The sequence below is a fragment of the Carassius gibelio genome, chromosome A19 (assembly GCF_023724105.1).
Source record: "Carassius gibelio isolate Cgi1373 ecotype wild population from Czech Republic chromosome A19, carGib1.2-hapl.c, whole genome shotgun sequence".
NCBI classification, from domain to species: Eukaryota; Metazoa; Chordata; class Actinopteri; order Cypriniformes; family Cyprinidae; genus Carassius; species Carassius gibelio.
The window spans coordinates 7,737,253-7,760,357 of NC_068389.1; the positions used below are offsets into that span (position 1 = coordinate 7,737,253).

The window sequence follows — 23,105 nt, forward strand, 5'->3', positions numbered from 1 at the left end:
AAATGGATGAATTTAAATGGTAGTAATAAAAAAAGAAAAATTCAGTTTATGGTCACTTTTCATCGACTCCAGAATGACAGGAGAGAGAGGGGATAAATGAGTGACATTACTTATCCAAAAGTGTGTTGTAAACCCAATCATCATGCTTACCCTTTCCTTACCTACTACTTCTTTCCACTACCTGTAGGTGTTGAAAAACTTGAAACATTAACTGACTCAAAACTTTCATACTATCCTTTTGCTGCACTGAAAGCACTGCTTTTTCTTATTTTTTTCCTTTAGAAGCTCTGACTGTGTGGTTTAATTAATTACAAGTTAATGGAGCCATCTTAAAATCACTGAGCCTTAAATCTGTTACATAGAGCTGCCTGGAGCCATCGAAGCTTCAGGTCAGTCCACGAGCCTCCTGCTGTGTGCTGCGCTGCTGTAATGGAGACCGTACAGCACTGTCTGACATCCTGCTGTTTAAAGAGCATCCACTGATCCAGACCAGTAGACGCTGAATGACCAGTTAAAGGACCAGATGAAATTCTTGAATCATTTTTCCTGCGTTGGCATATATCCTGTTCATACAGTTGCATATGGGAACATATCGTCATGTAATCAATAAAGGATCCATTTGTATCTGCAGTTGTTTTGACAACTTTCAGGAGTTTGATATCATACTGAGGTTTAAAAGGTGGGTGTCAGTATAACAATATTAAGAAATTTATATTTTTATTAGGATGCATAAAATTAATCGAAAGTGACCGCAAGGGCATTCATAATGTTACAAAAGATTTCTATTTCAAATAAATGCTGTTCTTTTGAAATCTCCAGTTCTTGGAAAAAAAAAAAAGTTTTCAACATTGATAATAATCAGAAATGTTTCTTGAGCAGAAAATCAGCACATTATTCTGAGTTCTGAAAGGATCATGTGTGGATTAAAGATGCTAAAAATTCAGCTCTGATCACAGCAATACATTACATTTGATAAGATTTCTATTTTACAATAGAAAGATCATAATTATGTTTCACATTATTATATTTTGGATCAGATAAATGCAGACTTCATGGGCTGAAGGGATCTTATTGACCTCCAACGTTTTTTGTGTACATTTTAGACTCTTCAGAATGTTTTTTTTTTTTTTTTATTGTCACAAAATCTCTCTTTAAACCATTTTTCAGTTCAAGCTGCGGTCCCAACAGAATGTGATTGATGGGCCACAGAACTTAAATGTGTGCGGTCTGCGTTTGCGAATGCTACTGTAAACAGAAACGATCTTCTGAATGAAACATTCACGCCTCATTCACCCGTTAGGCTGACCTCATGTTCACACTGATACTTGAAGATGCATCAGGACAAAACGTGACACTTATTGACCAGCGTGGTCCACTACATGCATGTGCGACCATCAATTACCCCCTCCATCTTCAGTCAATACTGCCCATCATGGTGCTTAAAACGGCCATGTGAGAATGAAGCCTTGCGGGTTCAGTCGAACACACATCACTAAACCTCCAGGGTCGATCCACTGCCTCTTTTGCGGCTTTAAAAGGATAGTCTTCGTTTACTCACCTGTATGATTTTCTTTCTTCAGTTTCCTCTTTTGAGATCCACAGAAGAAAGAAAACGCAGATTGGGAGTGACACGAGGGCAAGAAATTATGAAACCGTTTTCCTTTTTCGTCTCTTTTAATGGTGGTGTTGTGCTTTTGTTCTCTCGGTCTTATGCTTTCTCTTTTGTCTTCCTCTCCTCGTCAGTGTTTTTTTCTCTAGATCTTTCTCTTGGCTATGAGGGCCTGTTTAAATCTTCCAGGTGCATTCAGACATTCAACTCTGAGCTGGCTGAGTTTCTGCACTCACATCCTCCTCCCACAAGCCCATTCTCTCGTTCTCGCAGTCTTTGTGCTGGCGTAATCTGTTTCTTGTAGACAGTGAGAGACTGAGAGAATGAGACAGAACGTAAAAAACAGGGATAGTCCTTCCTTTGCACACAGCATTCCTTTCTAGTCTGAAGATGCAGTTTCATGCACATTGTTGGTTTTACTTCTGGTCAGCATTGAGTTGAGGTGTAATTTTTGTGCAGTTGTCAGCAGAAAGATTCATTTGTCTTTCTCCAAATGCTGTTACGGTGTCATGATCCCATTATTGCACAAAAAATAAATATTTTGCATTTCTGTTGAAGCATTTCTGTAGTTCAAATTAGCAATCAGGGGTTTGCGATATTAAGTTTTTTGACCGTGGACATTTAAAATGTGTCCACAATCTGTTTTTGAAGAAATATCGTATTGTGCTACAGCGCTCATCCTATCATTTGCAGTTCTGGCGTCTCCACCTCAATCTACTGAACAAGGCCACATATATTCAAATGTTAACTCAGCTGTAGAGTAACACTCCCGGGGCACTGCCCTTGTTTAGTGCCCTTCACTGCCCTTGTGCTGTTCTGACATGTACTTTTTGTGTACACCTGAAGCGCGTGCACACTAAAAGTTTGTCAGATAGCACCTGATTACTGGACCAAGTTAACTCTGTCTGAGTCTGGTTGCAATGTTAATGTCAAAACACACAGAGTTAACATGTGAATGTAGTTGGTTGTGTCTAAAGTGAAAGTAAAAAGTGCGAGAAAACCAAATGCCTTTTGTATTAGATTTGTGCAGTTCTTATATATATATATATATATATATATATATATATTAGTTCACCCACCATCATGTCATTCCAAACCTGTAAGAACTTCGTTCATCTTCGGAACACAAATTAAGATATTTTTGTGAAATCCAAGAGCTTTCTGAAACTGCATAGACAGCAACGCAATTGAAACATTCAATGCCCAGAAATTAAGTAAGGAGGTTATTAACGTGGTCCATGTGACATCAGTGGTTCAACCGTAATGTTACGAAGCTATGAGAATACTTTCTGTGTGCAAAGAAAACAAAAATAACTACTTTATTCAACAGTTTCTTCTCTTCCATATCAGTCAACGTGTACCTTTATGAATAAAATCATTTATTTTAGGCAAAGCATCAGGCTCTCCCATCACGCAAAAACACCGATGTGACACTCATTTAGGTCCCCCTTGTTTTGATTTGCATAAAATGTAACAATTAACAGTACACAGTAATGCTTTTATAGATAAAATGGAATGTACACAAACCTGTATTTTACAGAAGAAATGCATCAATTCGATGGCGCTTGGAACTGCTCTCTCCTGAAGAGGACGCAAAATCGAAGCAATAAATAACTCAACCGCTGGGTTACTTCTGACCCAAGCAACAACCTTCCGGTCTCTCTCTTGAAACCAACACGGAAGTGACTATAACTGCAGTTCACTGACTGGCCACTAGAGGCTGGCTCCAAAAGTAGTCAATCCCATAGACCCCCCCCCCCCCCCTTGTTAAAATACCCAACCTAACAGCTGAAATTTTTTAAAGCTGGTACAAAATGTGGTTTTGGTGTATATAGCAAATTTTGTCCTTCAAGACAGCTGTGAGGGGGGTGAATTTTTTTTATAAATAACTCCTCCGTTTAAATTATATTAAGCCTTAAAGTTCAAGGGCGTGGCCACTTGAGTGAATTAGCCACGAGTGACACGTGGTGACCCACTTCCAAGACAGTGATGATCGGCTCCGCCCACTTTGGCCTTCAGTTTTTATACAGTCTGTGGTCTAACCTGTATCAGAGTAACACAAAATCTTCCCAAACAATAAAAAAAAATTACCCAAAAGACTCATCCCAGCATTTGGGTTGAAAATAATAACCCAGGAATTTTTAGAGTGAACAAAATACAATCTAAAAACACATCAAGGTTAAAAGAACAAAAACTTCAAGATATGTTCCAGATTTAAGGTCATTTAATTTAATTTGTGTTGCCTTCACAGTGTTTCACATTAGACTTGAGATATGGAGCAACTAAAGTCATTTTTATGTAAATCTTTTCTTATAATTTAGTTTTTCGTTTTTTGTAGTTAATGAATATGTTGTTGTTGACTAATTTTCACTTTCATTATAGTTTTAGTTAATGATAATGATGATAACTTTGACAATGATCTTCCATATGCATATCTGTACTTCAACTTCTGACTTAAATCAGATTTCAGATTTAACCACATTAAATATCACATAAAGAAAAGGGAATAACAGCAGTCTGAATAACAGTGATGTGCTTTGGTCTGTGGTTTGACTGAAGACTGGACTTAAACTAACGTCTGCAGTTTGAGTGCACCGTGAAGGAGCTTCCAGAGCTTTGAGACAAACTTCCTGTTTCTGTTTCTTCTAATTCTCCTAGGTGCATGGACACAGACAGAAATGATGTGAACACAACATAGAGCCTCATTTTCTCTGTACAGTCCATAAATACCAAACACAGGTGTCTGCTGCATTGTCAGGCTGACTTTCTTTCCTAATGTTTTCGATTTTCTGTCCTTCCTTTGCTTTTATCTTTTATTCATGTGGTCGGGCTGGTTCTTTATCAGCAGGTGGTAGTGGATTCATCATTACACTAAATGTGAGACACACAAACTCTCCAGTGATCAAAGCAGCTGTCTGTACTATCAGCACATCTAATGACAGCCGGCACTTATTTAGTTCTGCCAGAGCATTATTATATCTGACTTCTTCAAAACTTGCTTACAGGGTAGTTGTGTGTGTGTGTGTGTGTGTGTGTGTGTCAGTTTGATTGGCTTTCATTCATGTAATGCTGATGTTCTAAACATGTTACTGCAGGGTGTGTTGGCAGATATTTCTTTCCACCACAAAACACAAAAATGGCATAAATGAAGCGTAAATGTGTGTCTATGATTTGTGCTTTCAGAATCAAGTCATAGCTTTGTATGTTGCACATAGAGAAGTTTAAAGCGAAAGGGCCACAATGGAAGATTAATAATGACTTGCATTTCTTTTAGACTTTTAATAAAGAGCACAAATCATATGAACCACATTTAATGGTGATTGATGGCACGTGGTCACTGTGCTAATTTTATGATTGCTAATAGTTAATTGAACACTTAATAGTTCTCACTCCAAAGAACATGAGATTTGTTGTATTATTGCTTTTAAGCAGCCATACTTACACACCAGTTTGTTACCTATTCTCAGAGAGTGCCGTCTAAGTTAGGATGGCATTTTTGTTTCGTTTTTGTGGTGCTTCAGGGTCCTGGCATTGATCCACTCCACTGGTGCCTGTCAGATGCAGGTGGAGATTGTGACATGCGAACCAGCGGCCTGCAAACCATGACAGAGTGCCGCAACCAATCACTGTCAACAACACTATAACCCTTGCAACCAGACCATTTTGAACCAATGAGCTTTTCCTCCAAACTTCTTTGACTAATGAGCATCACTGACCGACGCTTCTGTGTTTCTATCTTTAGGGCCCACAAAAGGAAACTGGAGGAGGCCAGAGAAGATGACGCTGAAGATGATGATGATGATGATGGCGGCTCCAGTAAAGACTCCAATGAGGAGGGCAGCAGCTCGGAGGCTGATGAGATGGCCGCTGCGCTGGATGCGGAGCTAAATGATTTCATGTGAGCTGATTGGACGACCATGCAAGTGGACTATTCTGTGTTACCTGAGACAAAACATGCGTTCGTGTCGCTGTTATACAGCTCAAGTGTGCGTGTGTGTGTGTGAATAAAACAAATGGGTTTACAAAGTAGATGGATATGTACAAATAGAGTTTTAGTTGGACAAGTCCAACATTTTATTGTGAATTGACTTACAGTACATAGAGGTGTGGGAAGTAGAGCTTCTGTGTCTGCTGTTTTACTTAGTTTCTGTTCCAAAATTAAATTTTATATAAATCAAAATGAAACTAATATTTCAACTAATTGGTAATGAATGCCAAAGAGTCTGAAGCAGGTCTGCTGCTGAGAGCTGAGAGACGTTTGGAAGTGTTTGTGGTCTTCACCAGCAGTCAAACTCTGATGCCCGAATGTGTCCAGTGTCGTCTCTTTCCTTTGGTTTTGTGTGTCGTTTTGTGACCGACACCGTGCTGCACCAATCCCAGGATACCAGCACCTTTTAGACACGCCCACAACCATTATCATCAAAAAACACACATCTGCTACACAACTGAAGAACTGCTGAGAACGTGAAATGTAAAATCAGTTCATTGGTAATAAGCTTGCAACATAACATCCGTTATGGTTCAAAACTGGTTTGTTATTATTGTTTGCATATTAAAAGAATAGTTCGCCAAAAAATGGCTTGCATAGATCTGGCATCATTTACTCACCCTTGTGTTGAAGCAAGAAACACAAAATGAGATGTTAGGCAGAATGTCTGAGCTGCTTTATTAATACAGTGTTAATGCCACAGTCGAAAATGAGCACTTTACAAATTCATAATCTACATAATCTGAAGCCATAAAATAGCTTTAGGTGAGGAAAATACTGGAAAGTCATTGTCTTAACATCATGTTTAACATCATGGAATTTGGTCACAAGACAAAATGCATATCAATGCAAAATGTAATAGTTCATATGGCTTTTCAGAGCTTAGTGGTCTGAAAAATAATTGATTTGTTCCTCACATAAAGGTAATGTATGAATTCAGAGCACTAGGAACGGCACACATTACTAGCATTGGTAACTTTTAATGACGCCTTTCTTGTTCTTGGGGTTTGACATCATAAATCCAACTTTCTTTGTAGATAAAAGAGCTGCTCAGACATTCTGTACCTACAAATTTATACTTCTGATCTTAATGCTATTAAGATGACATTGAAATGCCATTTTTACTCTGATGTCAGCGTACAGATATCTTCATTTGGCTTCAGGTGCTGAAGGTGAACACTGTGGCAAGCGTTAAACCGGGTGTTTTGTTAACTCTTATGCCACCCTGAACCATCACTGTACGCACTGATCAGATCTGGGCCTGTAGGCGTCCAGTCTAAGACCAGTTTCATGCATTCACTGGATCTAGCTGGTCTTCTTCTGCCGAGCTGCTTGAACGATGAGACGTCCAGATCTAACTCGGTTTACATGTTTCTCAGACGGATTTTCTTTCACTTTCCTTGTGGTGTTGTTATTTTCAACAATGTAAAGTATTTGTATAATCTATTTCATACTTGACAAAGAAAATGCTTTTCATTTAATAAAGATTTGTTTTATAAACCAGTGTTTTGAGGGTTTTTTGCATTGTTGACTGCAGTGTATTGTTTTAATAAAAAAACCTGACCTCAATGGTATATTGTAAGAAATCAGAAGTTGTGAAAACTCAAAAACTTGAGGCAGCCTGCTGAAATATAATGAACATATTGGAAAAATTGTTGTATTAACAGTTAAAGCAGATCTGTGCAAACTTCAGTTCTAAGAATTTTAAAATAATACTGTTACTGGTGGATTGAAGTTCAATAATCTTACATTTTAAATTAAGCAGAGCATGAACATTACTGTACATGATGGAACTGTCCTAGTTTGTCTAACTTCTGTATCAGTTTGAGGAAACTGAAAAGCTTATATTGAGTAACTATTATATTGTAACTATACTTGTATACACCAAAACAAGTTTAGTATATACTCACAGAAATCAAAGAAACTTCTTCAAAGAGAACACTAACCACCGTAATGGTGACTTGAAACATTGACTTAGAGATAAAACATCTTGGTCGATGTCGATATATTTCCTTTTGTTTTGAAACATCACAAAGTCTCTCTTGTGCAGAAATTCTAATCAAATTATTTTTTTATTTGTTAGAAGAAACTTTTTTTAATGAGAGTACATTGAATAACCATATAATATAACTTTTTTTAGACAGATGCACTTGAAACCTTAAAGGGGTCATGTGATGCAAATTCAAGTTTTCCTTTCTTTCGAGAGTGTTACAAGCTGTTCATGAATACATAAGATCCCTAAAGTTGCAAAGACTAAAGTAACAAGGATCCCAAACAAATGTAAATCACCCTTCAGACAAAAGTTTGCTTCAAGAACTAGGACACTGCTGACGTGATCTTATCGCTAGTGCACCGATGCCGATGTTTGCATTTATCGTTTTGTCAATTTTATAAGTTTTATCGGCCCATTCCGATAATATCGTGCATCTCTAAACAAAAAATGCTTAAGAGAAATAGTTTCTGCAGGATTTCCCTGATGTAAAATTAGCTGGAGCTCATTAGGCCTGCAGTGCTGCTTTAGTAGTGATTTAACTCTGGCCACTGTGTTGTAGGAGAAAATCAGTCCGGACGCCTCCTGTCTCTATGATCCTCTTTCATCCACCCACTCGAAAGCATTCAATGAAACACTCAAGAGTCTTTGAGTGCAGTGAACGCAGCTTTACCATGAAGCAGCACATCTGGAATACAGATGATGGCCATTTACAGTGCAGTCGAGTGGATGAGTTTCTCAAACGTCTGAAAACACTCCAGACTTAAATGATTAGTTAGTTTCAGTGAATTATCTTCATATTTAAATCCCTTCAGATCCCACAGCTACTCTACTGAATGTCTAGAGGTTTCTTCTGAAATCTCATAACACGCCAATGTATTAATCCTGAGATTAAGGAGTAGATCCCTCAATGGGCTTCTCAGAATAATCGTAATCCCACTAATCTTTTAATTGTCATCTATGCGATGGATATTAGCTGTAATGTGCAGTCTCAACTTTATTCTTTTCTAAAGTCAGTGCTGTGTTAATACATAAGGAATTATAACTACCTATACAACAATGTACAGTGGCCCCAAAATTATTTGGACACTTGAATCACACTTAAAAATGTCCCAGTTGCTTTGAACTTGTTCTTGAAAGTAATTGCATTATATATAAAAAATATACAAATCACGCCAACTGGCATATATTTCAAAGAAGCATAATACAATTTTTTTTTTTTTTTTTTTTTTTTAGCAAATCATGAAATATTCAAAAGAATAATGGGGTAACTCTAATAGATTTTTAACTATAAAACTATAATATATTTATGTGAGATACTGCCAGAGAGGTCAATTTACCTGGTAAATCTGTACTTTCACCCGTTCAGATTCACAGGTTTTACAGTGATTTTCTGGTTGTTTGGCTCTCAGAGATGAGGCGAGTATACATGAGCCCTTTCTCTTGCTGTTTCTTGCTCTCTCTCATCTGTTCTCAGTGCTGTGTGGTGGGAAAGGTCAGCAGAGTCCAGCAGAAACAGCTGCTTTATGTTTGGACTGACAGTCCAAAATGAAGCTCTCTGAATTGCTTCTTCTCATCACTGATTTTCCGCCATGTAAGTTTGCCGCTTTCCATTGGGGAAGTACTATGAATGAAGCTCAAAAAGCCAATAGTTCTGTGTGTATGTGTATTGTTGATCATGAACACTGGCAGTGTAGCAATTCCCTTGGGGAACTAAAATGATTAAGACCAGGCAAATGTTTTGCTGTTTGATTTCTGTGTTTATGATTTTTACTTAAGGTCAGGCTTCCTGTACAGACTAAAATCTTTTATTCAAAGTCACTGAAGTTTCTGATGAGGGAAACATTTTAAAATCAATTTCAAAAGTAACACTGCAAATATACTATACAGAGAATAATTAGGGAAATTGTAATAAAATGAAAATTAGCTGAAAATGTAATTACCCACTGGCCATGTAGGCCACATGTAGTGTTTTTTTATCTATCAGAACAGATTTGGAGAAATGTAGCATTTCGTCACTTGCTGACCAATGGATACTCTGCAGTGAATGGGTGCCGTCAGAATGAGATCCAAACAGCTGATAAAAACACCACTCCGGTCCATCAGTTAATGTCTTGTGAAGTAAAAATATATATACAGTAAAACAGGCAGTGTGAAATGGTCAACAAAAAAACAAAAAATCATTTCATGTTATTTTTTATATCATCTGGGCTAAAGTCATTTAATGAGTTGTTTCTCCCAGGATATGTTGCACTATTAGAGTATAAAAAATAGCGGAAATCATGAATAATTCTGTGATTTTATTTGATGCAAACAAATATGTTATATTCTAAATATGCTGCATGGTATGTCTAAGTGTCCTAAAATTGAGACTTAGACATTTCTTGTATTTTTAACTGTTTTTCATAGGTGTGTACGATCAAGGTTGGAGCTGAACTCCACAGGAACATGTTTTAATGGTTAATATTGCATTTAGGTTAGATTTTACAAAGTCCAGGTTTTGTCTGAAGTGAATGTAAGCAGTTGGTGAGAAAGCAAGACTATGGTGTATCAGTATATTGGATCTGTGTCTTAAAGTGACAGCAGCTTAATAAAGCTGTGCCATCATTAACGTTAATCAAACAACAAAATGCTGGAATTTATTGGTAAAGATGTGTACGAACCCTGACTCATTAACATCTACATTTTCAGCAAATGTTCATTTAAATTACATAATTAGTGAATAAGTCAGCAGCAAAAAAACAAATTAGTGGACTAAATGCCTTTACACTGCAATTTTAAGTTGAGAACTTTAGAAGTGTTTGTGGGTTTTTGTTTGTTAGAAACATTCACAAAGTGATCGGCCAGTTCACAGTGTGCTTGTGATAGCCACAGTATGTGATTATTCAGACTTAAAAGACTTGAATGTTTGCACATCATATTTAATGTTGCCCATGTGAGGTGGTTTATGAGCAGAGCTTTTAGATGAGCTGTGGGAGATCATAAAGTGGTCGAAACATTGAATAAATTCTGCAGTAACTCCCTCACAAACGAGAGTAGAAATAATGGTGAAAGACAATTACCCCACCATCACTCATAAAGATAGTGAAAATGGCCCACAGCTGTAATTTCCTGAAAAAAGAGTGGATTAATGAAATCAGAAGCACTGTTCTCAATCCACTGCTTAAATTATGCAAAAAAGCATGAATTTGAGGTCTATATAATATAATGTTTTTATTGTCCCTTGTAATATCACATTTTTATTATATTATGCTATTTAAAGGTTTAAGCAATATATATTATATAATATATATATATATATATATATATATATATATATATATATATATATATATATATATATATATATATATATACATATATTATAATATATATATATATATATATATATATATATATATATATATATATATATATATAAACATTTTCTTATTTTTGCGGGTGTGTTGTGTTACAGTTTGTTTAGTAAATGTTTATTTTATTTTTTGTCCAGGATTGATCGATCAAAAATATTTTTATTTATTTACTTACTTAGCCGTATATGAGTGACCATACTGTTATACAATAAGGGAAGCATACAGTATACAGCTCTGAACAAAATTAAGAGAGCGCTCAAATTTGTCTTAAATCAGCCTCTCTACAAGTATGACAGCCATTCCATTCTGTTGCATTTCAGCACAGGCACACCTCGTTCTGTTTAATGAAGTACTGATCAGGTCATCACCTCAAATCTTATTTAATGAGAAGTAAAGAAGAAAAACACTGCTGCGGTCATCACTATCCTCTTGCAATAAGAACAGCTGAATGGCAAAAACAGTGCTAGTAGTACAGTACCTCAAAAGTAATTGGAATCAAATAATAACTACTGGCCATGCCAAAAGAGTTTTGAGTGAGAAAAAGAAGACAGCTTTTTCAAAGACAGCGGTTCATAAGAACAAGGTCAAGCTGCAGACATCGGGGACAACAAAGCTACAGAGCGGAAGAGGCCGAAAACAACTCTCCACTGACCGGGATGACCGCCAAATCATTCAATTGTCACTCAACTAATGATCTTCAAAAAGAATAGCAAATGTCAGCTGGGGTGAAGTACATGGCGAGGACAGTCAAAATAAGACCTTTAACAATAAGAAGCAAAGAAGAGCTGGCTGAGGTTTCCAGTTTTTGATGAGTTTTCAGTTTTCAGAGGACTGCTAATAATCTGGGGGTGCTTCAGCAAGGCTGGAATCAGGTACAGTTGTTTTTGTGAGGGGCGCAGTATCAAGCCACGTACGAGGTTGTCCTGGAAGAAAACTTGCTTCCTTCTGCTCTGACTGTGTTCCTCAACTCTGAAGACTGGTTTTTCGTCTGAATGAAGGACCACCAGATCAAGACCCTGTCATGGCCAGCCCAATCTCCAGTCCTGAACTCCTCTGGAGTGTGATCAAGAGAAAGATGGATGGTCACAAGTCATCAAACGAAGCTGAGGTACTTGAATTTTTGCAGTGGCACACCCTCCAATGCAAGTTTGTGTGAGCCCTCTGTGAATAGTGTCAAAGGTTGATATTGAGATTATTTATAACCCTGCTTCTGTTTAATGAATGTTTATTGCATTATTATAGTTATATTATAATCAGTGTTACATGATGGTGTTTTGTCTTTGTGTGTAAGAAACCATCAGTTTACAGTTTATGGAGAGGACGCTTACGGTGAACTCTGATTCATCATGTGGTTTTCTATTGTCCCACCTGTACTATTGTTGTGGTTATCCTTAAAGGTGATTTTGGTTGTTCATGTAGATTGGTATATTAAAGGTACAGGTTGTAGGACCTGCCACTAGAGGGCGCACTACCAAAACAATAACAATTGTGTGGTTTGATGACGATAAAAAGGAGCGTGGAACTATGGGATTTGTTGTTTTCTACCCAACCGCTGACGACATCAATCAGACGGAAAGATAAATCATGGCTTTAATGCGAGTTCAATGATTTGTGCGGGTAGATTACATACAAAGTCAATGCAAAGACATGATCAGACTATGGATCAGACACGTCCTTGCAGGGGTCTAGAGACACGATGCCCCGCGTTTGACGTGTATGCCTCATGATACTAATCTTGTTGATCGTTATAATAGCACACGTTTTTGGTTAAGATACGAATCAAAACAACTCACCTGTCGAGTAAAACACAAGTGAGATCGGCATCTTTTTCTAGTTGAAGTTGGTCGCGAAGCTACTTCCGCATTTGCCCACGACACTGTTGTCATGGGGTTTCTACGAAAGTAAAGGCAGTAACAAAGGTTAACTAATGCCATTAGATTCATAGCCAGGCTACATACTCCGATACAGTAGGTGGCGGTATGCACCTTATAGCCATGGTTGCAATCTGCCATAAAAATAATAATAAGAAGAACTAACGCCATCGACAGGCGACTGCACTGCCCCGTGTCACTGTTTAGAATGGGAATTTTCTCATGATTTACAAGTAGTTGAAACATTAGAGACATTGTTAGTAATCAGCCGGACAAAATATATAACAATAGCCTATAGTGGTTTTTGGATATTTTACTGCAAAAATCTTACAAATTGTACCTTTAACATAAAATTTCCAATTAAATATTAGTTATGCCATATTGTAATACCTGCATTTTTTTACATTGAATTTCTGGCAACCACAGCTGCCATTTTAACCATTTGTGTCTCAAATCATATGTTGGTGGTTAGTATCTTTCTATAATGAGGGAATCTAGTACACCGAATCAAAAAGAGTATGTTGATTTATTGTGAACGGAGAGCGTTTGCTCTGTCCACTCACCTCTGCACTGAGAGTGATGGAGCTCTGGCAGATGCCATGTGTTTATCTCTCATCTCTCCATTAGTCCTATGCCAAACCAAATTACACACCAGCCACCTCTGCCTGAACCGATGGCTTTATTGCAGGACTGCTGGATGCTCACAATATCCATCAGCTGAATGTCCTCATGCTGTGTCTGCTGATGGATGAACACTCTCCATCTCAGACACTGTTGAGGAAATTACCTTTTAAAATGGAGCAATATACCACAATGAATGTGATTTATTTTAATAGCGCATGACAAGTCAGAGCAGACCCACTACATCAGGATACAAGCAAAACAAGCACCTGCTGAATCATCACCATCAACCAGCGTCTTCATAATCACGCTGTTTGCACTCAAGTTTTGTTCTCATCCAGCTAAACTGACCTGTTGATTGACAGGCCATCTGACAATCAATAAAAATATGATCATCAAGCTTTTGAGGAACATTTTTATTTGTTCATCTCTTAAGAATTTTGTTATATGTTTTGAAACCTCAGGGCTTTGATCAACAAACTAAGCATTTAAGTATCATATCATATATTGATAGTAGATCTAGTGTTAACTGTAATAATGTTCAAGCTCTCAGAATTTCATCTTTCTCTTCGTCCATGTATCTGTAATTCTGGGACTCATCTTGCACATAAGGCGTCAAACTAATTTTTATCAGATTTGTTATGTATTGCTCTTGGGGCATGACGGCTGTAAATTGGACTGTAATTTACCATACAGACTGGAGGCAACTGGTTTTAAATGTGAATACAGATGATTGCTGATTATTTGAAGGCTTTATAATGATTCAAATTAATATATATGATGATGTTTTGAGTTTGTCTTTCCCACATTAGATATATATTATATCTTGCTTCTAGCCAACACACAACACTGTTGCATTTAGCTCATTAAAAGCAATAGCACACAAGTATGTCAACAGAAAAAAAAAAAATACATTTTAAAGTATCTTAACTTTTAAATATGAGCATGCATCAAATATATTAATATGATCATATTTCACACATCATTAAAATGAAAAATGCTACATTTCCCACTGGTCTGAAATGAGCAGACATCCATTTATCTGAGATGCATCCACTCCAAACCACACACACAACCATTGGGTGTTCGCTTCAGGCCAGTAAACTGTGATATGGGGACTAGACTTTTAGCTGCGAGTCAGAAGTGTGTTGAGTCTGTGGCTGGAGTTAACACGAGTGTCAGACTGTGTTTCCATCAAAGATAGCTTTACTTTCACAGCATAGTGCTCGGTTTTACCATCATTAGCGCTTTTTCTTCTAAAAGTCTTTCAGGTTTTGTCACATGGATTTCAGCAAGCTCTAAATGTAGCTAATTCGTAGAACTGGAGACATGTCCATCTTTAAATAGTCTTTCTAGCCACTCGACCACAGATGCCTGGTGTGTGCAGCTCGATCAGCCTCCCGATCACTTTTCTCTCAATTATCCTTCATGCTCACTTTATCAGACAGCCTGATCCATATAGTGAGTACTATATGTTTTATCATTTTCTTACCATGGACTTCACAGTGGCCCTAACAAGATGGTTCAGATGGTTTTACTTTTGTTTTACAACTTTCTTCAACTTTTAAACTCCTAACAATTTCAATCCTGAGGCTCCACATGCAGCTTTATGAACCTTATGACAGCAGTACATGCACATTCATTGTATGTTAAAAAGCAGCTTGGACATTTTGTATTCCACAGAAGAAATAAGTCATGCAGGTTTGTTGAATTAGCTTGTTTTGTGAAGTATCCCTTTAATTAAAATATCATGGTGGAATCAAATTGGCTTTTATTACACAGTGGGATTTTGATTGTCATCTGTTGAAGGCATTTGCATTTCAAGTACTGTTAATAAAGTTTTCCACAAAAGCTTTACGTTAGAGATCCTCATCATACTTTTGAGGTGATGCATTGTGATACATAATAATATTTTCCTCTGTTAACATATATGATTTGAGGTGCTCTCTGTTTTTCTGTATAGGTCCTACTTTTCACAATATTTTTGGTGACTATACCTCAATTGTGAACAAATGAATCTGCCAACTACAACTGTTATTTTTTAGTGTTTTTAAATGAGTCTCACCAAGGCTGCATTTAATTTTGGTGACCTGCGTTTGGTGCCTGTTTGTCTGACCAATAAATATGATTTTGGTAATTTAGTGTAGCAGAAATGCTGCACTTCACCTGTAAATCACACTCTCACATCATGCTGACAGATGCAAAAGCTGAAAGCTGCAGGAGTGGAGATTGAAATCTGCTTGGCTCTGTGATGCTGTCAGAAACTCTGGACTCCTCCAGATGATGCAGTTTAGTGCTCATAATACTCTCTTGATAGAGTCTCCGGAGATTATTGATGGTACCCTCTCAGGACTTGAGCTTGTAAATCTCTAAAACAGCTTAAACAAATATTAAAACTGTTTTTAAACTGAAATTAAAGCAATGTTCCAGTGAGGATTTCCAAAGAAAACTACTCTTTAAACTACTCTTACGGCTTTTCAGAGAGAACCAGAAAAGCAGGGAAGACAGACTTGCACTCCTCTCTTTGATTTTCCATGAGCTTTTATCATCTTTTTTTTTAATCACTTCTAATGATGAAGTATTTAACATCTTTCAAACAAGTTTCCCCAATACTCCCTTTCAGCCAACCCATGATGTTTAAATATTAACCCTTTTTATACAAAATCCTTGTGTATGCTCTACAACCAGAACCCTTAGTAGTGGCAAATGCACCCTCAAAAGTGTCTCACACTGATAAAGGATTACCATCCACACTGTCAGACCAGTATAAAGAGAGCAAAGACACTCAGTGGAGTTAACAGTAGCGCTAACCTGTTCAATCATGCTTGTATAATGGGCACATGTTTCATTTTCTGCGCCTAATGTGATGGAATAATAGTTCTGCACAATGTCACATCAAGGCAAATCCAACAAGAACAGATCCCGGAGTTAAAACTCGACGCATTTATGATTTTGCACGATACCAGTGTCTCAGAAAGAGACAAAAATGAGAACAACCTGAAATTAAAACGTAATTTAGACCGATCACACTTATTACAATGTCATAACACCCTAATAACAATGTAATACACCATAATGTTTTCTTTTTTTTTTGTATATAAAAATATATTTACATTTCATGCTACTTTTTTCTTTCATCTGGTGAGCACAGAGTTAAAGTGACTCATTCTCTTTATGACTTATACAATGTCAATCACTCCACATTTCCATCAAGCACCTTCTGAGTTTAGCTCCATCAAGACGTCTGTGAAAAAGCGGAAATCAGTTGTCAGCTCACCCTCAAGACCTCTAACAAAAGACTAAGAAACAGCCTCATAAAAGCACTCAAGCACAGAGTCATTATGAATATGACATTTCCCAAGAGTGGAATGAAAAGGAAGCGATATCACATGGCGCGGTCTAAATGGCCATTGTGTTGCATTACTGCATTATGCTGATAAATTGTACGTTAAAACGTCTTTATCTAATAGTTCCGGAAATCTCACACTGTGCCATTGTATGCAACTGAAAATGGAAATGAAATGGGAAGGATAATATTTTTTTATAGTATTTGTGTTTGTCACCACACTATTGAAAGAGTGTACATTGTCATCAAAACAAATATCATTTGTGCATATGTTTGCTTTTGCATATGTGTGTGTATGCTTGCTTATAAACATGCATATAATGTCTACACCAGGGGTCACCAAACTCAGTCCTAAAGGGACGGTGTTCTGCTGAGTTTAGTTTTAACTTGCTTCAACACATCTGTCTGGAAGTTTCAAGTAAGACCTTGATTAGCTGGCCTAGGTGAGTTTGATTGGGGTTGAAGCTTAACTCTGCAGGAGTTTGGTGACCCTTGGTCTACACTCTTAAATATGAAGTTTCCAAAACAGGGTTTCTCCAGCAATGCCATTTTGGTTTCCCAAAGAAACTTTTGGTGATCAGTTCTTAACCATTTTTTTTCTTTGTCTGGTGGAACCTTTTCCATTTTAAAGAACCTTTTGTGGAATGGAAAGTTTCTAGGAATGTTAAAGCTTCTTTATGGACCTATGCCAATGAAGGTCTGCATTTGGCAGGTTTCTTTTATCCAAAATGACTTGCATTGAATTAAAGGTACATATTTTATCAGTCCACGCTTTTCCTGGCAATCGAACCCCTGACCTTGTCACTGCCACGCTCTATTTTTTGACCCAGAAGCTCAGTCCAACAGGAAAACTAACCAATAATGGAGTTACTTAAGAGCTAATGTTCATTAGTGCTAATTTAGGTAAAGTGCAGCCTAATTACCATACTAATTTGATCATTTTTTCTGAGCAGACGCTGAATCAGAGGATGCACGGGGATGGAGGGACACAACTTACTTCTCAAGAAAATGCCAAAATGAAGTTTAACACTGAATTTGTACCTTCACTGTAAAAACAAAACAAGGTCTTGCTGTATAGAGTTATTAAAGGGATACTTCACCCAAAAATGAAAATTCTGTCATAATGTACTCCAAACCTATAGCCCATAACTTAATTCTGCTGCTGAACACAAAAGAAGATATTTTGAAGAACGATAATTTTCTGCCAGGACATTATCCATGTCATTTTCTCTTATGGGAAATATGGAAATTAACCATGGTTTTACTTTAGTAAAAGTGTAGTAACCATGTTTTTTTTGGCAGATTGGCATTTGTTTAACCACAGTTTTAATATTCACAATTCAAAAGCCATGGATAAACTATGTTTAATGTAGTACAAGTTAAAACCATGGTTAAGTTTTCCATTAACTCCAAAACACAATGCAATGCAGTGCAAAATTCCAAATACCATCATTTGGTATTAATACAGTACACTGTCCCCAGTTTTATTTTTTTATTTTTTTATTTTTTTATGAAAATTGAGCCTTGTGCTGTGTTTTCTGTTGATAATTTGACATGCAGGGGGTATGGCCCTGATTTAAAGAACTATTTAGCATTATCCACATGTGATCGGTTTGACAAAAATGCATCTAAATACCAGGTGTAAACAACGCCACAGAGTCATTTCTCAAAATATCTGCTTTTACGTTCCACAAAAAAAAAAAAAGGCACAGGTTTGGAGCACCATGTGGGTGAGTAAATGATGACAGAATTTTCTTTTTTGATAAATTATATCCCTTTACTGAAGGCCTCTTTTATGAGCACGCTATGAAGGGTTTTGAAAATGAACCCAAATCAGCAGAAGAGATGTTATTTTGACCATCCTGATGAATCCAAGGTTAAAGTTGGTGAGCTACAAAACAGGCGAGTCTGTAACCTTGCGATCTGTAGCCCACCCACATCCCTGAAGCTGTATGTGTGCTGGATTGATGGTTTCACGGAGGGACTGCACTGTGACCATTAACTATGAACTAAGTTGCTGGCTCTCCATTTTGAATCCTAGCACAGCAATTGACATTAATTTCAGTCTATAAGCATCAGAGTACTTGACAAAGATTGTATCTCAATGTTTGTACCCATTTCCTCAAACAAATCTGAGGTTATTTGAGTGGACTCGTTCCGCTGAAGTAAACATCAAACACAGAGACACTTAATGTCTGAATGCAAATGGAGTGCTGTTATTTGGGAATAAGACTGTCAGATCTTTCACTTTGAGTTCTTTTAAATTAGTGCAGGTCAGTTTGCTCTGTCGGTTCAGACTGTGTCCTGGGGGCTGAAGACACCATCACACACACACACACACACACACACACACACACACACACACATGATTTTTGTGTTTCAGTCTAGATATTCACTGCAGGTTTCTCTGGGGTTGACACACAAATGAGACGATAAGCTCATTATAGCTGAAGTTCCCGTCGGCGCTGGACTTCAACTTCATAATCAGTTCAGCCATGTGACAGGATTTTTGAGAGTTTTGCCTACATATCGAGTGACAGACAGACAATTATACAGCTAGACATTTACAGTTCAGTTCAATGAATGGCAAGCAAAACATAAAAAATATATTCATTATAACTGCAAAAATATGCTTTCTTATGCACTGATACTCACTGTAACACATAGCACGATAAAGTGTTGTATTTACACAGGAATTAAATGTTAATGACACATAAACATCTATAGACCTAACTGGTCTCATGCAGTTTGAACACACAATTAAAGCTGAAATACTACACAATTTATTCACATCCACTTTTTGAGAGATAATTGTATCCACTTTAATACAAGATAAACCTCCTGAACACACAAATTTTTAATAAATAAAAAAATCACTTAAGTACTGAGTAATAAAAATGAACAACATGTACTTGTAATTATACATTATTTACTGTTATTAGTGTACTACTGTACATGTAATGTGTAACAAGGACTCAAAATGGTGCTACCAAATAAGTACTACCTAAATGATTAGTTTTTTACAATAATATGCCCTATAATAATATATATACTTCAGTAATCTGCATGTAATTGTTTGTATTTATACAGAATACAGTACTGTTATTACTATAGTAAATAGTAAACTGTAAAATAAGTGTTACCAAAAAAGTATTACCAGAATGTTTTGTTTTAAATAAAAAAAATATACTATGATAATACAATCTTCAGAAATCTGCATGCAGTTGCTTGTAATTATATATAATTTACTGTCAGTACACTGTAAAAAATAAGTGTAATTTTAACTGTAAAATTTTGTAAAAACGCTACGGAAAAAAACTGATAATAGGTTAACAGTAAGTTCCCGTACTATATACAGGGAAAAACTGTAAAAGATCTAACAAAGCATTTAATGTAAATTTACAGTAAAATTCTGTTAATTATACAGCTTTTAGAAGTAAAAAAAGAACAAATCAATGTATAATTTACAGTCTAAAACTGTAAACTGATATTCCCAGAATTCCCTGCGTGACACTCCACGTTTGAAAGTATTTTGTTTAAATAATCATGTTTTTAAATAGTTCTTGTTATCAGTTATGTACATTTGAGCTTTATGTTACATCTTCTGTTGCTTAATGAAAGTTTTTTGCATTATTTAAGTATCACGTGTGTTACCATGATGGTGTTTTGTGTTTCCATAAATGTGCACCTTCTATATGTTAATATATACTTCTGCTTGTGGTGAAGCTACTTGTGATGAGCTTTGATACTTCATGTGGCTTTCTCTTATACAGTACCATCTTTATTATTATGGTGGTTGTCAGTATTTTCAAGGTACAAAACAGATTTAATTTTGTGTGTTGTTGAATTTACTGGTTTATATTCACATTTTCTTGTTTGTAAATTACAGCTTTATATTGTAAAATTAACAGTTTTTGACGTAAATGTGTTTACAGTTTTCTGTATTTTTACAAAATTATTCTGGCAACCACAGCTGCCAAAAAGTTTTTGTAAAAACAACAAGAAATTTTTTACAGTGTAGGTACATCCAACCTGTAACAAGGACACTATAAAACAAATGTTACCAAAAAAAGTACTACCAAAATTGATTTGTGCAAACCTTAGAATTTTTATTAGGGACAGTCTTGTTGACTCAAAGCGTTCGTGTTGCTTCTGCGTGTCCAGTGAAGGATAAAATGGTCCATGTGACACTGCGTGACATCCTGTTACCAGTGGTGGGGTGTTGTGATCAGACCACGAAGCACATGACAAAACACACTTCATCAGCTCCTCCGCAGCGTCTCGCCCACACACAGGACACACACTACATTAACTACAGCGCTTATCAGAACTGGAGAACTTTCTTTATGTGGAGGAAAATGTGAAAGGTTAAAGCGCAAGCTTCAAGAAAGAGGAATATTCTCCTAAATAAAAGCACTAAATAATATCCTTATCAGTAACACTTTATTTTGATAGTCCATCTCGCAATTTAGACTTTTTCTTACAATTGTGATTTCTATCTCAGAATTCTGGGTTTTTTTTGCACTTTTTTATAGTTTATATCTCAGAATTCTGACTTATTTTCTCGTATTCTTGTAAAAATGGTTGTTGCAATTTCTAAATTCTTTGGGTCTGGCTTTCGGTCTTGTCTTCATCCACTCCGTCCAGCTATTTTTAGCTAAACAAAACAGTTCGTTTTGCTGCTTGATATTGAAAGTTGGTGTGTCTTATCATATAATTTGAATGTATTATCTTAATTATGTAGTGGAAACAGTTTAGCCGCTTACTGCGCATTGTTATCAACTTCTGCGATGAAGAAAAAGGTGGATCGTTTTGAGATATAGACTCGAAATTCAGAGTTATGAAGTCCAGTTCTGATGGACGAAAGACTGACTTTTTTCTCAGAATGTACTTCTCGAATTTTATAGTTTGGAATTTACATCTTGTTATTCTGGCCTTATAACATACAGTTGTGACTTTTTATCTGACTCTGACTTTTTATCTGACTTTTCTTGCATTTGTGAGTTTATATCTTGCATTTCTGAGTTTTTTTGTCAGAATTTTCAGACGTCTCAGATTTGTGAGATATAAGCTCGCAATTATGTGTAACAAAGTCCAACTCTGAAGAGAAAAAGACTGGCTTTTTCTCAGAGTTTAACGATTATGCCTCAGCATTCTGACTTTATAACTCACAGCTGCTTGTATTTTTATTGACTGTAGAAACACACAATTCTGACTTTATAACATGCAATTGAAAATTTATCTGCGAATATCTCACTAATCTGAGAAAAAGTCAGAATTGCGAGATGTACATTTACAACTGTGAGGGGAAAAAAAGTCAGAATTGTGAGATGAAAAGTAGTAATTATCTTTTTTAAATTTTTTATTCAGTGGCGTAAACGGATAAACTAGCTATACTACATGTCAACTAGCAGTCATTAAAGTATTAGTTCACTGTCTGCTTAATATCTGCTAAAACTTTATTTTAATGTTGGCCACCATCAGACATCCTACTGACTTTGCAAGTATGTCAACTTATTCTACTAACCCTAACCCTAAGCCTAACCTAACAATCTACAATACTCTAATGTGAGTTACATTTACATTTACATTTACATTTATTCATTTAGCAGACACTTTTATCCAAAGCGACTTACAGATGAAGACAGTGGAAGCAATCAAAAACAACAAAAAGAGCAATGATATAGAAGTGCTATAACAAGTCTCAGTTAGGTTAACACAGTACACGTAGCATGGGATTTTAAATAATATAATAAATAAAAAGAAAACAGATAGAATAAAAAAATTAAAGAATAGAGCAATCTAGTTAGAGGTCTTTACACATACACACACACACATACATATACAATTGCATAATAAATCAAAAGAAAATAGAATACAAAAAGATTAGAAAGGTAGTTAGATTTTTTAAGAATAGAATTAGAATAGTGAGTGTTAAAGTTAGAGGGTCAAATAAAGATGGAAGAGATGGGTTTTAAGCCGATTCTTGAAGATGGCTAAGGACTCAGCTGCTCGGATTGAGCGGGGAGTTCATTCCACCAGAAGGGAACATTTAATTTAAAAGTCCGTAAAAGTGACTTTGTGCTTCTTTGGGATGGCACAATCAAGCAACGTTCACTTATAGAACGCAAGCTTCTAGAGGGCACATAAGTCTGAAGTAACACATTTAGGTAAATGGGTGCAGAGCCAGTGGTAGTTTTGTTGGCAAACATCAATGCCTTGAATTTTATGCGAGCAGCTATTGGAAGCCAGAGCAAATTGATAAACAAAGGTGTGACGTGTATTCTTTTTGGCTCATTAAAAATGTATCTTGCTGCCGCGTTC

At 36.4% G+C, this 23,105-nt stretch overlaps 1 protein-coding gene across 2 annotated transcripts in view; it reads left to right on the forward strand.

Moving 5' to 3' along the window:
• The window catches only part of LOC127935282 (RNA polymerase II subunit A C-terminal domain phosphatase), a 103,119-nt gene extending 96,022 nt beyond the window's left edge, over positions 1–7,097 (forward strand). Inside the window, exon 12 of one of the 2 annotated variants that reach the window (XM_052532991.1) lies at positions 5,352–5,638. In XM_052532991.1, the coding sequence (XP_052388951.1) occupies positions 5,352–5,390 (39 nt within the window). In that variant the 3' untranslated portion in view covers positions 5,391–5,638. Of the gene's footprint in view, positions 1–5,351 lie in introns of both variants that reach the window. The other variant, XM_052532990.1, reaches the window with a different exon arrangement.
• Positions 7,098–23,105: the final 16,008 nt, after the last annotated feature.